This window comes from Atractosteus spatula, chromosome 10, assembly GCF_055471065.1.
Source record: "Atractosteus spatula isolate fAtrSpa1 chromosome 10, fAtrSpa1.hap1, whole genome shotgun sequence".
In the NCBI taxonomy this organism is placed as follows: Eukaryota; Metazoa; Chordata; class Actinopteri; order Semionotiformes; family Lepisosteidae; genus Atractosteus; species Atractosteus spatula.
The window spans coordinates 8,421,352-8,438,235 of record NC_142715.1 but is presented as its reverse complement, the minus strand read 5'-3'; the positions used below and the strand labels follow the sequence as shown (position 1 = coordinate 8,438,235).

At 42.0% G+C, this 16,884-nt stretch overlaps 1 protein-coding gene across 1 annotated transcript; it reads left to right on the top strand.

The window, feature by feature from the left end:
• The first annotated feature begins 4,147 nt into the window (after positions 1 to 4,147).
• Positions 4,148 to 5,351, top strand: LOC148824754 (zona pellucida sperm-binding protein 3-like). Its single transcript, XM_088926435.1, has 5 exons — positions 4,148 to 4,323; positions 4,401 to 4,518; positions 4,717 to 4,817; positions 4,895 to 4,968; positions 5,140 to 5,351. Exons 1-5 carry the CDS (start codon positions 4,199 to 4,201, stop codon positions 5,349 to 5,351), a joined length of 630 nt encoding a protein of 209 aa, XP_088782561.1. The 5' UTR covers positions 4,148 to 4,198.
• The last annotated feature ends 11,533 nt before the right edge of the window (positions 5,352 to 16,884 follow it).

Genomic DNA, 16,884 nt, shown 5'->3' with positions numbered 1-16,884 from the left:
TCAGCACGCATTGTATTACTAATGTTGTTATTAATAAAAAAAACCTTAAATTCACATAATGGAATTTGGACGGCTCAAAGTAGTCTATTCCTTGTACTGCTTTACTTGCCCGCTGAGTAGAGTTTAAAGCAACTGCAGCAGAAGTAGCGGTATTAGCAACAACGTGGTTAGAGTGTCCTAATACACTCTATGAAAGAATTGCGGCTTCAGATCGTTTTGTTCTGTTGAGGCTGCCTACAGGCTCCGAATTGTTGACATTGGCTGTGATCTTTTTTCAGGTTTCATGAAATTCTTCACATATTTGAAATATTTTATTCGGGTTCGCCTAATACACGGTGCAAACCTTACCTGCAGCAAAACGATGTGGCACATGAAGCCGTTTTGTTTATCGGTTGTAAGGATTGAGGAGCGTACTACAAATCGAGCAAGCGAAAAGAAAATTAAACGAGTCATTTTTTTGGATTGCTAATCCATTGTGCTCTGCTCGTCTAGGTTCAAATCCCATCCTTGTCATGGTTAAGGCCTGAGATGTGTGTGTTTTTTCTAAACGGTGTTTGCATTTGCTTCCTCTTTTACTCCTGTAAACTCAGGATTTTTTTTCTTGGTGGCAACAATACGCTTCTGCAATACAGTAAATCATAGACTCTGCTTTCAAAATAGCTGCACCAGGCATTCGGATACAGATAAACACAGGGATTTAAAATTCAGGAATATGACTGGCCAATTGCTTACAGCTAGGGTTTTTACGTTTTCTTATTTAGCGATTTGTGTATCAATCTTTTAACAATTCATTAAAATGCTAACAATATGTAAAATCAAAACAACAGCACCGTTAAATGCTGGGGAGACAGGTAGTTCTTTTTTCAGATTCCAATCTCTAATGCTGTGTGTGAGAGCTTACGTACCTTTCCTTTTCTCACATTTTCTGACAACTATTCCAAAGGGGCACCCTGTCAGCTCCTAATACTTTTTAAAAATCTGCCTGCATGTTTGATTATTGTCGTTTTATTTAGAAAAAGTTCAATATTGATCATAACTAAAGAAAATTAGGATCCCGAATAAAAAAAGGGCTAAAGATGCGAGTCGCTCTTGAATCAGAGCTGGGCGACACGGGCTTCTGTTTTAATATGATTGTACGAGAAGCAGGAGGAATCTCTTCTCTCCTATGGAGCATGAGCTGAATCAGGAGTGAGACATTTCGTATGCTCGTGCATATGTTAACGCATGACCTACATCGTAAAACTAAATTAAAAACTAACATTAAGTTGTCAAAGACATTCATTTATATACAAACAAGAGACAGACATAGCAATGGTTCTACATTAACTTGTTCTACACTGATCAGACTAATTGAAATGTATGAAAGCCCGTTTCTGCCAGGGAGTTAAAAAAAACGCGCTATGGTATTGCAGAATTCCGACTAAGTAACTCAAAATTGCGACTTGGTAACTCAGAACTCCGACTTCATATCTCACATTTGCAACTTCGAAATAGCCCATATTTAATTGTCTGTCATTTCGTTATTGTGACGGATTTTCGGGTTCTAGGGCTTGTACCCTCGCTACTCTCACTCTAGTTCGTACCTCACTGTATTGGCTCGAACCCAGGTCTTGCCAGCTGAGCTAAAGAACACTTTCTTTAGCACCGGCGGCCAGCATCCCTGTTATGCGCTGGGGAGAGCGGTGCCGTCATCACTGCAACCAGATCGTACAAATTGTACAGTATGTCGCAAAGGAACAAACGTTTCAGCCGAAACGTGTTTTCTTTCTTCTTTTTTTTCAGCATGGAATAAACCTATTACTTGTTCATTTGCAGCCTACGCATGCTGATGCAGCTACGCACCTGAACTACAAATTGTATGTCGGCCGTCCCGTTACTCTATATTGATTAACCGTACAAGATCATAGGATCTATAGGCCTGATGACTTGTCTTGTACAGTGCCCTGATAAAAATCAAATTAATTACATTATTTTTTATGGAATCCCATTTCCGCCAGGGAGGATTCCATAGTACCCGGATGGAATAGTGGCCGGTGGGCTTTTTTTTTTTTTAAAATATTGAAACACCAGAAATACAAAAACGGAGACAGAATATGAAATAAGATACAGAAATAGACACTTCACATCCAGAGGAATTCACAATTATAAAATCTGAAACTTATACTTTTTACATATTTCCATTGTATGTCCTTTTTTACTTAAAAAAAGAAACTCTTCTTTAGCTCGGCTAGCAAGGCCTGGGTTCGAGCCAATACAGTAAGGCACGAAGTAGGGTGGGAGCGGCGAGGGCACAAGAATCCGTTACAATAACAAAAGGGCAATGAAATATGGGCTATTTCGAATTCGCAAATGTGAGATATAAAGTCAAAATTCTGAGTTTTTAGGTCGCAATTCTGAGATTCTAAGTCACAATTCTGAGATACCATAGTGCGTTTTTTTTTTTACTCCCTGGCGGAAACGGGCTTCCATTGGTTCTCAGTGCTGCGAAGCAAAAGCAATCTCTGGAAAATCAGACAAATTATTATCAGATCATGTCAAAAGCTGATCAGTATTTCTTTACTGGGAAGCAAAGAAATGCTTGTATTACACATTTTAATATGACATGCAATTACACATGAAAAATAGTAAAATTATTTTCATTGCGGTACACGTTGATAGAACAGCCCCCTCGATAAAAGAAAGTGTGGACGGACGTGTCACATGTTCCGTACTCTGTCTGACAGCGAGTTTAACACACTGTCCTCGTAAATTAGAAACTAATTGAACAATAAATTAATCTGAGCAAATTTTACACGTGTGGGTGATTTAATTCTGTCGAAATTGCGTGGAACTCCTCCGCTGAGCTCAGATACACACGGGAAAGTGTGCAGGCGGCTTCACGGAGTCCCGCCTCAGACTGGAACTGGTTCTAATTAGACGCTGAGAACAATCCGGGTCTCTGTGTGTAATTGATTGTGTTGATTGAGCGGTAGTGTGACCGTGTGTGGTAGCATAGTCCTGCTAGTATAAAAACCTAGTCACCGCGTTCACGCTTTATGCTCTCTGGCTTCAACACAGTTTGGTGGTTTACTTGTCTTACTTCTATAGCAGTTTAGCAGGACGTCAATTTGGCAATGCGCTCGTTTCTCTTTGTGCTGTGCCTGTGCATAGCGGCCGGGCTCCCCGCACTGATCTCCGCCGGGCCGGCCGGCTGGCTGGGATTCTCTGGCATTAGCGCTCCAGGCCGACCTCCTGGCTCCTGAAGACGCAGCCCAGTCGGAGGACTTGAACCTGGCAGATGCGCCCTCCGAAGACCTGTCTGCAAGCGAGAACGACTCGCAGTCCTTGGCTCCCGACTTCCCCCGTCTTCCCGTGTCAAGAGACGCGTACTCGCCCTACTTCGACAAGGAGAAAATGAAGCCCGAAGCCGGCAGCCGCCCCTTACCCGTCTACATCAAGAGCGTCCTGTTTCCTCCCCAGCGAGGGCGGCAGCCGGCTTGCCCGGCCATCGGGGGCACCCGAGGAGTGGCTGTGTGGTGCGACTCCAGCAGGATGTACGTGAGGGTCAGTCGGCTCCTGTTCGGCTTCAGCTGTCGGCCATAGGAGGTGACCTTGGGCAACTGCAGCGTCAGCCGAACCACACGCAGTTACTTCTACTTCATCTACGGGCTTCACGAGTGCGGCACCGAGCGATCGGTAAGCGGGTCTTTATCTACAGGTAGTGTATCGATGTGAGCTGTAGGGCTAGTGTTGGGGTTGCCTTTCCTGGGAATATCCCTTCCTCTGTGACCCTGCAGGTTGTCCAGGGCCGCCTGGTGTACTCCAATACTCTCCGCTATGCCCCGCCCTCCTCCAGTGCACCTGTGCATCGCTTCATTCCCTTCTCTGTGCCGGTCAAGTGCTCCTACAACAGGTAGGCAGGGCTCTGCTGCTGCTGGGACAGTGTCCAGAAGCCCCTCATCCCCTCTGTCCTGCAGGTTCCACTACTCCTACAAGGTTGGCTATGTCCCCACGTGGGCCAGGAGAAGGACCTTCTTCAAGGACCTGAAGAACAAGCGGAGCTTTGTGCTGCTCACCACCAACTGTAAGCTCCTTGAGCGAGTGGCTCCTCCTGCCTGCAGGGGGTGCTGTATGCAGGTGTAATGCTGCCTCTCTCTCTTTCTCTCCAGCCCACTGGGTCCGGCTCTCTCCTAAGGATGAGTACTTCCTGGGTCAGCCCATGTACTTCCAGGCCACTGCCTACTTTGCCACAGTGGAGCAGAGGCTGTACATCCACTCGTGTTGCGTAACGGAGAAACCGGACCAGCACTCCCAGCCCCGTTTCCCTGTGATCGACAACTTGGGGTATGGCCCCTTCTGGGAGGAGAGGTGGGCAGGAGCCCCAAGAGCCTGCAGGGGTTCATCCTTGTCCTTGTCCCCAGGTGCATGGTGGACAGCAAGGCAGATGGCTGCCTGTCCAGGTTTGTCCCCTCCAAGCAGAAGGATGTGCTCCGCTTCACAATTGATGCCTTCCTCTTCCAGAAGAAGCTGTCCAGGAAGGTACTACTCTCAAAGGCTGCTCAGCCTTCTTGCTCTACTGATCCATTGTCTGCTTTTCCATCCATGATCTAGATGTGAACCACACTGTGGCAGCTGTAGTGCCAAGAGCTGCCAGCTTGCCTTCACTGATGGCAGAAGGTCCTTCTCTGTCCCTCGATTGGCCTTGATCCCTTAATGCTGTGACCTTCCCTCTTGCAGCATGAAGTGACTGAGCTGTACATGCACTGTGTCATGGCTGTGGCTCCTGCTAAAGCAACACCAGGGACCAAGTCCTGCACCTACAACAGGGAGGCGAAGAGGTACTTCTGTAAGGAGCCTGCTGAGGGTGCTCTGGGACATGCCAGGTGGAGGCCTCACCTGTCCTCCTCTCCTCCAGGTGGGAGGAGCTGTATGGTGACCATGAGGTCTGTGCCTGCTGTGAGTCCAGGTGTGCTGGCAGCCGGAATGAAGGTGAGTCTGGTTCTCTATCCCTTGTGGATGCATCTCTGCCCAAGAGACAACCATGCTTGGACAACTGAGGAATGATCCCATGCTGGACAAAGGGACTGTTTAGATTAGTAGCATCACTGTGGGTCACTGGGTATAGCAGATCCTTCACTCCTGGGTGCTGCTTGTCCACAGGTACCAGGAGCCTGGTGACCAGCAGTCGGGTGGCTGTGGCACCAGTAGAGGATCCTCTGGATGTGGGAGCTGACTGGACTGAGGATGAGGAGGGAGACCCTCAGAGCTCCAGTGAAGATGCTGAGAGCACCACTGAGGATGTGGAGGGAGCAGAGGACTTTGGAGATGTTGGCCAGTGGACAGGTAGGGTCTGGCAGGAGGAGCTCCTGTAGGGGTGGGTGTCCTGCAGTTCAGCTGGATTGTTCTCCTTCTTCCTCCCCAGGTGCTTGAATGAAGGCTCCAGCCTGGCCCTTGTGACTCTCCTGCCTCCACTCGGCTTGTAATGGCAACATCTCAATAAAGCTGTGAAAGACCCTTCTACCTGCCCTTGTTTCTTTATGGTTTATAGGTTTGAATGGGGTGGAGGATTCAAGGGAAGTGAGACCCATTAATAAATGGAAGTATTTGTGGGGGTTCCCCTTTCAAGAATGCTTCCTGTATTGCTGCCAATGAGGACTGAAAATGGCTGGAGTAATAAAGCATTGTACTGGGGGAAGATGGCCGCACTATTCCTTGGGCAGGGCAGTGTGACTTTTTTTTTTTTACTGTGGGAGAGACAGAGGTGTTCAATATACTGGAAATCCTTCTGTTTCTGAGAGGGGTAGTGCTTATGGAGTGTGAGTTGCTACTGTAGTGCCCAGTAAGAGTGAGATCTAGTGTCCTATTCTAGGCTGCACAAACTGACTAAAAAACACAAGGATGGAATTGTCAGCAGGGGCTTGGTGTAAAGTGGGCCTTCCCTTCCTTAGCAGAGGAACAATACTGGTGCGTGAACATCAGTGAATAATGGTACAGTTAGAATCTCGGAGGTCTTATCTTATGGGTGTTGGTTTCACAGCAGTGGTAGTGGACAGTCATGAGAAGTATTAGGATTGAGACTGGAGATCCCAGCACTTGATCCGGAAGACGGGTGTTCACAACCACCTCTACCAGCAGCACAGACTGTGTAGATTGAGACTGAATGCTTACTACACAAAGCCTCTCCACTGTTTCAGTGTCCCATGTCATGGATTTCAAGTGAATCCTAGTCTTCCTTTGTGACTACCTATAATTTACACAAATCATGATGGCCCACTAAAGCTGTCAATTTTTAGCCCTACTGCAGTGCCCTATTAAAGTTTCAAGGATTTAGAATAAACTATTTTATATAATGGTTCCGAAGGTGGCTCCTCAAAGCACTTGACAGAATTACAATTAGAATACACAGGATAAAACAATTCCAATAGACTGAGGAGACCATGGATGGCGGTACTAAGAAAAGTAGAAGCAGGGGGGTAAAGAATAGAACCAGTTCAGTAAAGGCTCTTCTACAGAACAAGGTGTTGAGTCTGAATTTGAAGGAGTTTAGGGAAGGTGACTCTGGTATCCTTGGGGAGAGAGTTCCAGAGCTTGGGGGCATAACAGCAGAAGGCCCTGTCACCCATACAGTGTAGACGGGCTTGGGGGACAGTTAGGAGACCAGAATTAGAAGAGCAAAGGTTATGATGTGGAGAGTAGGGTGATAATAGATCAAAGTGCTACTGAGGTGCAACTGAAATGTGAAGGCATGTTCTACAGTTTATGCAAGAAAGGGTAATGTTAGGCTTTTGTGGGACGGGGGTAATGGCAGCACTTTTGAGGACCGTTGGTACAACGGCAGTGCTCAAGGATTCATTTCTAATATTGAGGACAATGGGTTATATACCCATCGTTCTTACCAAAGGATCAGAGACCTTTTGCTATATAAAAAGACTCCTTTCCACCACTAATATATTCAGGTTTGGTTCATTTGGGTTTTATCAGTTAAACATTTAATATTGTATTTGTCAGTTTGTTGATGCCTGTATATCACAGTGATCTGCACACACACCTTTGACTGAATATGGGCTGCCAAACCTCTCCACCAAACTTATGTATCAAGGTATGTACAGAAGAAGTTTATTTGTAATAACAGGGGTGTTGGTGCCAGTAGTCAGATTGGGTCAATTGCAAGGTAAGAACAGTATCACATTAACTGGAGATGATCCAGAGATTAACATGCAGCTCTGTAATACAGATTTGCAACGCGCTCATCTGCTGACTTTAGTCCCCTGCTCAGTAATCACCATGTTCCCAATTGCAATGAGCCCAAAGAAACAGCTGCTGCTCTCTAGAGGACACTACAGGACAGGACTAAGTACAATTCCTGCAATAGACTAAGCAGTTTAGTGCCAAACTAATGGAACACTGAATCCTATGGGACAGTTCCGAATGTAGTAACAGCTTAATACTGAAATAATATCGTAAACACCTCGTGATCTTAAGAATCTGTCGCTGTTAAAAAGTATTATAAGAAGCTAAAATTGTACTGCAGCCACAACACAGTGGACCTCCAGCTCCTCTCCTGATCATACAGAAAGATGTCATCACTATAACACCTGTTAACAAACATAGCGCCTGCAGTCTGTGAAAGAGAGCTCTGAGGTGAATATTTCTTGCAGGGAAGTGAACTGAAAAACAAGCAAATACATCACTCAGATGAAGAGCAACGACTGTTGCTAAAGAAAGTGAGCGAGGGTACACCTATAGTAGTTCATCCACAGAAATTCAAACATAAATTCGTGACGCACCAGAGTACCACAAAGCTAGAAGCGTGCCTTCAACTGGAGTATTGTAGCATGACTATTTATAAGTAATATTAACTTATTCCAGGCGTTCATCTGGTTTAAGAATACGAATCGATGCCTTCAAATACACCTTTAACAGTCCTTTGATGTAGAATTAAGAAAATGGGGAATTATTTGATCCCATTCTCAATCCAGTAGTTTATGGACAGGCGCTCCCAGTGGACTGTGTGCAGGAGTGATGGGTGATGTGGAATTCTATGGGCTCAGTGGGACTCTGGGAGTCACCTCAGGGCTCTGCTGTAGATTCCTGTAGAACCGGTGTGAAATGATAATGTATCGTTGGCTGGTATTGTTAATGTAAAGTTTACTGGTACGTTTCGGCCAAAACATATTTTCTTTCTTCTTTTTTTCAGCATGGAATAAACCTATTACTTGTTCCTTTGCAGCCTACGCATGCTGATGCAGCTACCCACCTGAACTACAAATTGTATGTCGGCCGTTCCATTACACTATAATGATGAATCGTACAAGATCATAGGATCTATAGGCCTGAAGACTTGTCTTGTACAGTGCCCTGATAAAAATCAAATTAATTACACTAATTTTTATGGAATCCCATTTCCGGTAGTGAGGCTTCCATAGTACATGGATGGAATAGTGGACGGTGGGCTTTTAATTTTTTTTATTTAAACACCAGAAATACAAAAACGAAGACAGAATATGAAATAAGATATAGAAATAGACACTTCACATCCAGGAGAATTCACAATTATAAAAGCTGAAACTTATACTTTTTACATATTTCCATTGTATGTCCTTTTTTACTTAAAAAAGAAGGTCTTCTTTAGCTTAGCTGGCAAGACCTGGGTTCGAGCCAATGCAGTGAGGCACGAACTAGGGTGGGAGCGGGGAGGGCACAAGCCCTGGAACCCGAATCCGTTACAATAACAAAAGGACAGACAATGAAATATGGGTTATTTCGAAGTCGCAAATTTGAGATATAAAGTCGCAATTACGAGATATAAAGTCGGAATTCTGAGTTTTTAAGTCACAATTCTCAGTTACTAAGTCGGAATTCTGAGATATCATAGAGCGTTTTTATTTTTACTTCCTGGCGGAAACGGGCTTCCATAGAAATGGTCAGATTTAGAGCCATTGCAGTTCGTGCTAATTAGAACAACGCCAGTACTGAGCTCTCAGCACCGTACTGACTACTGAGCACAAGTTGAGCTGCTCGCCAGCATTGTTAAGCACAGTTTTGCATTGCTATTGAGCTCAGAGCAGGAGCTGATCTTCAGACAGTACCGTGTTAAAAAAGCAACATAAGTAAAAAGTAAAAAAAACGTTTTCTATACTTGTCTGTAAAAATATTATATCTTTAAAAAAGACAAGTTTGTGTGTCGCGCTAAAGTTTCGATTCATTTCAAACGCACAGAAAAAAACATTTTCTTCCAAGAAATCATAAATTTGTCTCATCCTCCATACTATAATTCTCTCTTGTAGTAGTAAAGCATTTTGAGTCAAACCGAACAATATATTAAAGGAACAAGTAATAGGTTTATTCCATGCTGAAAAGAGAAGAGAGAAAACATAACGTTTCAGCTGTGAAACCTTCTTCAGGTTTGTTTTCTTTCCTCTCTTTTCAGCATGGAATAAACCTACAGTATTACTTGTTCCTTTGCAGATACGAATGCTGACGTAGCTGCCCACCTGAATATATTAAACGTTTCATCTATATGATTAACATAATGTTCTCTTGAATAAGTACTCGAAAGAAGCCGCAGCTCAGGTGTTAGAGAGATTTGAAATCGGATCGGTGGATTTAGAGTCCAGACTGCGAACCGACAGCTGACACAGGTCTTTTATAGAACCGTTTTGATTTTCTCTACTTTGTCCCCGTGACGTCATTGTCCTGCTCGCAGCCGAGCCCGACACACGGTACCGTCTGGTTTCTGTCGCTGGGCGGGTCTGTGTGGGTTCTAATGCCCCAGTATAATGACGGGGACACTAAACTGTAAACAGGTGCCGTCCTTCGGCTGAGACGTAAAACCGAGGTCCTGACTCTGTCGTCATTAAAAATCCCAGGTCGTCTCTCGAAAGAGTAATGGTGTAACCCCAGCATCCTGGCCAAATTTCCCATTGACCCTTACCAGTCATGGCCTCCTAATAATCCCCATCTCTGAACTGGCTTCATCACTCTGCTCTCCTCCCCACTAATAGCTGATGTGTGGTGAGCGTTCTGGCGCACTATGGCTGCTGTTGCATCATCCAGGTGGGGCTGCACATTGGTGGTGGTTGAGGGGAGTCCCCATTACCTGTAAAGCGCTTTGAGTGGAGTGTCCATGAAAGTGCTATATAAGTGTAAGCAATAATTATTATTATTATGTAAAATGCAATAAAAATATCATATTTGATTCAAAATCGATTAATGTAAAAACTGATAAAACTAATGCTTTTTTCAGGGTTATATCTACTTTTTTTTATCAAAGAGAAGTCTGTCGCGATTGTGAAAGTTAGAGAAGGTGTACCAGCGGGTGCCTTCACATCTCCAGCTTCAGTCTCGCCTGTAGCTGCAAGAAGGTTAAAAGCGCACAAGTGATCTGTCTTTCGTCAAAGGAATTGCTGGAGCAGTAGGACGCAGAGCAATATCTGGCAGCAGTAGATGTCTGGGAAAGAGAGATTCTGTTTTCAACACAGGAAGTGAGAATGAGCTCAGTCCAGCTCCCAGCAGAATCTATGGCAACGCAACGGGGGTTCAGGCAGGCGCATTAGGTCGGCTCCTTACCTTCGGGGGCTCGAACCCGGGACTCCCGCGTCACCTAGCAGGGACCCCGCCCGGTGAGCCAATAAGGGATCTCTCCACAGCCCAGGGGCTGTGGTCCTGCTATTACTGGGAAGGGTGGTGACGTCACCTGCTCTGGTAAGCCGGCTCTTACACAGTACCTGTCGGCCGTAAGCATTACACTATTCTGGTTTGTTTACTGTGACAGTGCGTCTGAGGCTCTTTGAATCGCAACGTGAAAAAATCAATTGCTCACATCGTATGACTTCCATAACAGGAAGGGAAGATATCACTTAAAAAAAATGAGAACTGAAGATTTGGATCCGGGGCCTCAATTTTATCAAATTATTAAAATAATAATTATTAAAATATCAGATTGTGTTTCTGCAACATTTCGTGCACAGTACGCCATTTTTAAAAAAAAATAAAACAACAGTCACAACATACATGCTGTCTGGAGATATTTTCCCCTTTTATATTTTTGCCACTTTATATCGAACCTGTTTTACTCCCAAAAGTGCAAAGTAGCGTGAACGTAATAAAAATGTACAGTTCACCGCTGGTATAAACGGATGTGTGCCGTGTCTGCCTTTGTAAGCATTTGTTTAAAAAATAAGTTCACAATACGATAAAAACACAGAAAGCACAAACTTAATAATACAACGATACAAAATCAATACCAAATCATAAAGAAAATTAAGTACCTATCCTTTGAAAACAGAGAACACCTTTATATCTACAATAATAACGTGACATTTGTATATACGTTTGAATAACAAAGCAGACAGAGTAGTCCCTGAATTCAAAGATCAGATCTTGGCCAAAAACAAGAAAATCAGACAGGACCTGAATTCGGAACAAGAGCCTCTGCTTCGTCGTTTACTGAGCTTTTGATCAACGTCTGAGTGAAAAAGATTGGCTATTTTAACTCTTTGATTAAAGTACACAAAAAGCACCTTCATTCGAGCCAGAATCAAACTAGCAACCTAAGGATTTCCCGCTGTTTTCACTACAATTCTTCACTCTACCAACTGAGCTATCGAACGAATGTCAGATGCCGTTCTCTGGCACATACTGCCCAATGTAGTGAAATGTTTCGGGTGATTTAAATCCCAGTTCGACATTAAGTTTCAACTCAAGACTTTCCTTAGTCTTGTTTACCTTAAATTTTAGTCAAGAACCAGGATACTACTGTATAAACTTCCGGGATATTACAAAATGTTTGATGGGGCATCAATCATTCCAGGCGGAAATTGATTCCTTTTCTTTCTCGAGGGATCATATTAAACATTTCATTAGGATGGAGAGGAGGATCACCATGAGACAAAACAAACAGTTTCTTTCTGTCTTTTTTAGAAAGTAGCGTTTGTGCTACATTAATAATATTTTCGTGCTAATATAGAAGTTGTAAATTTTAAAACTTATATTTGAATCGAAATGTGGTTTTGAGTTTAATATTAGCGTGTTCATGTAATTAGTTTGTGTTTGTCATTACTATATATATTGCCATGTTACTAGAATTTGTAGCTGAAGTTTACTAGTTGTGTTTTTTATGATGATTAGCCACATGTTGATTACAATATTGTATATAATGTATAATTTGAACTACATATTTTTCAGGTGTAAATAATTTTAGATTTTCAGAATAAATTTCTCAACTAAATCATTGGCTTGATTTACTAGTTTCTACACCTATAAAACCTATCTTTGATGAATAATAAACATTTAACCATATATGTATTATAGTCCTCTAAAGTTATCTGTATAATAGAACTCCAACCATATATGTATAATGAACATATAATCATAGATGTCTAATTGACGTATAACGATATATGTATATTAGAATTTCATTCTAGACGAATTACGGACCACATTTATACGTCTAAGATATGAGTTTAATAGACGTATATTCTACATCTTTTGCCCACTGGGATGTCCCGATTTTAATTGAATGAAGCTAGATACACATTTTCTAATGCAGCCTTCATTACAAGACAGTTTATTTCTCGAAAGCGTGTTATGTAAAACGGAGAAAAACAAATATATATGGATGACAATCTTTTAAAGCTGAAGATTTTACTTATGAGAAATTGTCATCTTATTTATCTAGACGCTTTTCAACAGCTGGTTTTAGAACTTTGCTGTGCTTCCTGCATCATTTTCAGTGTTATAAACTGGGTGTAGAGGGAGCGATCACTTTGTAGAGCAGTTGATTGGCTGGAGATGTTCAGACTACTCTTGTTATTTCTCAAATGCTTCCATCATTTTTCTTTCACGCAAGGACGCAAGTGTGTACATGTGCTTGGTTTTCGTTTCACTGATTCTCATTGAAGATTTGTGAATTAACGACGAAAGAATCAGTAGCCAGGAAGGCAGAAGCTTTGGTTCTCAACGATCTTGAAGACACGCCCATGTAGAGCAGCGTGTGATGATTTGTGCTACAAAACACCAAGTGCTCAAAGTGACGTCTGCGTTTACCGCTGAAACTTTTCATCTCAGGTGCAAAAGCAGTTGTGTTGAATGGCTCCCCGTAGCAGAGTGGCGCAGCGGAAGCGTACTGGGCCCATAACGCAGATAGATTGAAACCATCCTCTGCTATACACGTTTTACGCACGATTGATAAGCACACCATCAGTTTAATGAAGTGCATTGAAACTGATTTTTTTCTCTCATGTGTGCAAACTTCACACTTACGGTATTCTTTAATCTTTACAAATATGCAGATGCCCAAATGTATCTTTGGATGTTCTGAGATCCTTGATAGTTTCCTCTAATCCTTCAAATGAACATCCATATCAAAACAATTATGTTTATATATATATATTACAATTGAGGTACATATAACAAAATGTCAACCTACGTTTGTACAGTGCTCATTTAATAATGATTGTCAAGGATTGTCAAGTTCTCCAACAAATCTGTGTTCTAATTTTAAAATATTTTTTCAAAGGATACAACGAGTGTATAAATGAATTCTCCCGACAGCCAGTTGAAGATACAATTCCACATGTGAAGATGGTTTTCTTGGACATTGACTTAGTTACTTAATTGTTTACTTGTTGTAGTTCCACACTAGCAAAACATGCATTTCCTGCAAAGTTCAAGAGGATTAAGGTGTTGCAACGATATCCCATCAATTTTTAGCGGAGATTATGTTCACATCAGAACAATCTGAAGCTCATCCCTGAGTGGGGTTGAACCACCAGCCCTTTGCTTAACAGCTGCGTACAGACACACTCCATTCATACATTTGTAGTTAAAGAAAAAAAAAATACTGGCATTGTCCTGTCAGCTGGCAGTATTTCTTCTGCACTGACGAAGAATAATCAAGAACTTTATTTCATCTTTCGCAGGCTGTAATTTCCAGAAAAGGAAGTGAATACTTGTATTAAGATAAATCAAGCCTACGGACACGCACTGCCGTTGTTTTTCTGCACTTTTCGTTAAAAGGAGAAAAAATCACTGGCATTTTTTTGCAGTATTTCTTCTGTCCTGATAAGTTAGATTTGTGTTTTATTTTTCAGAAGTTGTATGAATTTCTTGAACTTAAGAAACAACTTGTTGCTGAAGGGAAATGAACACTTGCTTCAAATTAAATCAAGACGTACAGTATGTCTCTCTCACTGTGTGTGCTCTTATCTGTCCATCTCTCTCTCCTCTTCTCTCACTCTGGCAGTCTGTGCACAGTACCTGAAGGGGATGTAACACCACTTGCAAAGAAGAAAAATTCTCAGAGGCAGAATAAAAAAAAACATTATTCTCTTCTCAGTCAGATTCACAGCTCAGACTCACACTCAGACAGAAGCTCATCTCCATACTTCTCTTTATCCAACAATCCAGAACCAGAGGACATTCAGACAATCAGTGTTGCTACATGAATAATATCAGACAGAACAGCCTGGACTCGGGTCACATCTCACCCTTTTCTCCTTCCTCAGCCTCTTAGAGACAGAGAAGAGCTCCTGGTTCTCCTCTCTGTGAACTGGGCTCAGGGGTCACTGATCTGGCAGATGTGGGCTCTGTTCTAGGTTAGAAGCAAGAAGCTTCTATTAACCCTTTCCAGGACCTCCAGCCCTTCAGTATTCATTTCTTTACTGTATATCAGCCTCCAAACATGTTTTCTAAGTGTTTTATAATGCAAGTGATTGTGGAATTATCTTAGTATCTATCTTATAAACACCAGTATTGACACTCTGATCAGTATATTGATTATTAGTAGCCGATGGTCCGATGGTCGTGAATACAATAGTAACCAGTTGACCAGTCTGTAGCTCTGAGCAGTGGAACTCAGATCTCAGATTCCACACCAGCTCTGGGATTCAGCTGCTGTCACAAGTGTCTCACAGACAGTCTTATACATTTACAATTAGATGAAGTCTTGTAACAGTTATACAGTTAACTTAAATCATCAGACCACCAATGGAACTGAGAGCTGGGTGGAAATAAAACCAGGATACACATTTTAAACTCCAGGATCAGGAGTCTGATCTTCCTGGCTTCTACACTCTGAAGATTCGTTTAAAACCCTTAACGCGTTTATTTCAGGGATTTGTGCACGTTCTATACTGCTCCACACGGGTACGCTTTGTAACGCATTAATCTGTGAAGTACTGTAAACTATATTTTTTCTGTTTAATGAATATCATTCCTGGGTTTGGCGCTCTCCTTCTCCAACTGTTATAAATCGCTTCTCCTCACAGCCCGGTGTGTTCTTTTTGGAGGTGTTATATCTATAAGAAAAGCCCCCCGGGCTCCGGACAGGAGTCTCCTCCAGCAGAGACGCGCTCTGCTCTGTCAGAAACAGTGCTGTGACGTCACAGACATCAACCAGCAGGCCGGGATAAAAAAGCGGGACCGCGGAGCTCACGGAGGAGAGTTATTGATCACTTATCTATCGACAAGCAATTAATTCCACTGAAGAACTCTATAATAATCGATTAACTTCGCCGATTGGTGAGTACTGATTCTTTCTTGACCCTGTTTAATTATCTAGAAAACAGTAAACAAAAGACTGTCGATCAATTACCATAGTGTGTTTAGTGTTAATTAAGTTCAATCCGAAATTAAACAATGATTATTCACACTATTATTTAGGTAACTCTATTTTAGAGCTAGAAAATTATATTCCAAGTTGATAAACGTATGAAAACTAAAGCTTAAATGCATTTTTCCAGTGTTTTTAAATGATAAGTATCATAACCAATGCGACAGGCGTCACGTCACTGTGCGCGTCTAGGTGTCTTGCTTTCGTCACAGAGAGCGCATGTGACGTCACGGGCAGCAACTAATACTAATACTAGTGTATTCATTTCAATATTACTGAGAGTACAACTGGCAGTTTTAATGCTTGTGTTCATGTGAGTATGACAATAGCGCTACTGATATTTTAAGTTTTAATGTTCATATTCATGTCAATATTAATTATAATTATAGTGTTACTGTTAGAGTATTAACAGTAGTAGTAGTAGTGTTAGTTTTAGTGATGGCATTACTGTTATTATACCTAGTTTATGTCAGTGTTAGCGATAATGATAGTGTAAGCCTTAGTGATAGTGTTACTGTTGTAATATTAATAGTATTTATGTTAGTGTTAGTTATCATGTATCTTTAGATAAGTGTGTATGTGGGTGTGTGTCTGTAAGTGTGTGGTGTCTGTCAGTGTGTGTATGTGTCTGTGAGTGTGTGAGCTAGTAGGGTCTCTCAGTATGTGTGTCTGTGAGTGTGTGGTGTCTGTCAGTGTGTGTATGTGTCTGTGAGTGTGTGAGCTAGTAGGGTCTCTCAGTATGTGTGTCTGTGAGTGTGTGGTGTCTGTCAGTGTGTAGTTGTATATTTGTAAGTGTATGTGTGGGTATGTCTGTCAGTGTGTGTATAATGTGTATGCAGTGTGTATCTATGTGTCTACGTGAGTATTAATGATGATATCATTACTGATAGCTTTACTATTAATGCTAGAATTCATGTTAACATTAGAGATAATAATACTGTTAGTGTCAGAGTATTAACACTCATCATCATGTTAGTTTTCTTTACAGTATTACTGTTATTATAAGTATTATTAGTCTAGTAGTAGTTAGTAACCATGATAGTGTATGTTTTGGTGATAGTGTTACTGTTGCAATATTAGTAGTATTTGCAGTAGTGTTAGCTATAGTGTATCTGTACCTAAGGGTTTTTGTGGTGTCTATGTGTGTATATAGTGTCTATGTGTGTGTCTGTGAATGTGTGTGAGTAAGTGTGTGGGTGTGTATCTGTGAGTGTATTAGTGTCTGATTTTGTGTATAAATGTCTGATGTGTCTGTGAGTGTGTGTAATGTTGGTGTGTATAAATGTGTGTGA

Coding starts and splice junctions, on each gene's coding strand:
- LOC148824754 (XM_088926435.1), top strand. CDS start 4,199: ATGTACTTCCAGGCCACTGCCTACTTTGCCACAGTGGAGCAGAGGCTG. Junction 4,818..4,894: donor TACAACAGGGAGGCGAAGAG/GTACTTCTGTAA, acceptor CCTCTCCTCCAG/GTGGGAGGAGCTGTATGGTG. Junction 4,969..5,139: donor TGCTGGCAGCCGGAATGAAG/GTGAGTCTGGTT, acceptor GCTTGTCCACAG/GTACCAGGAGCCTGGTGACC.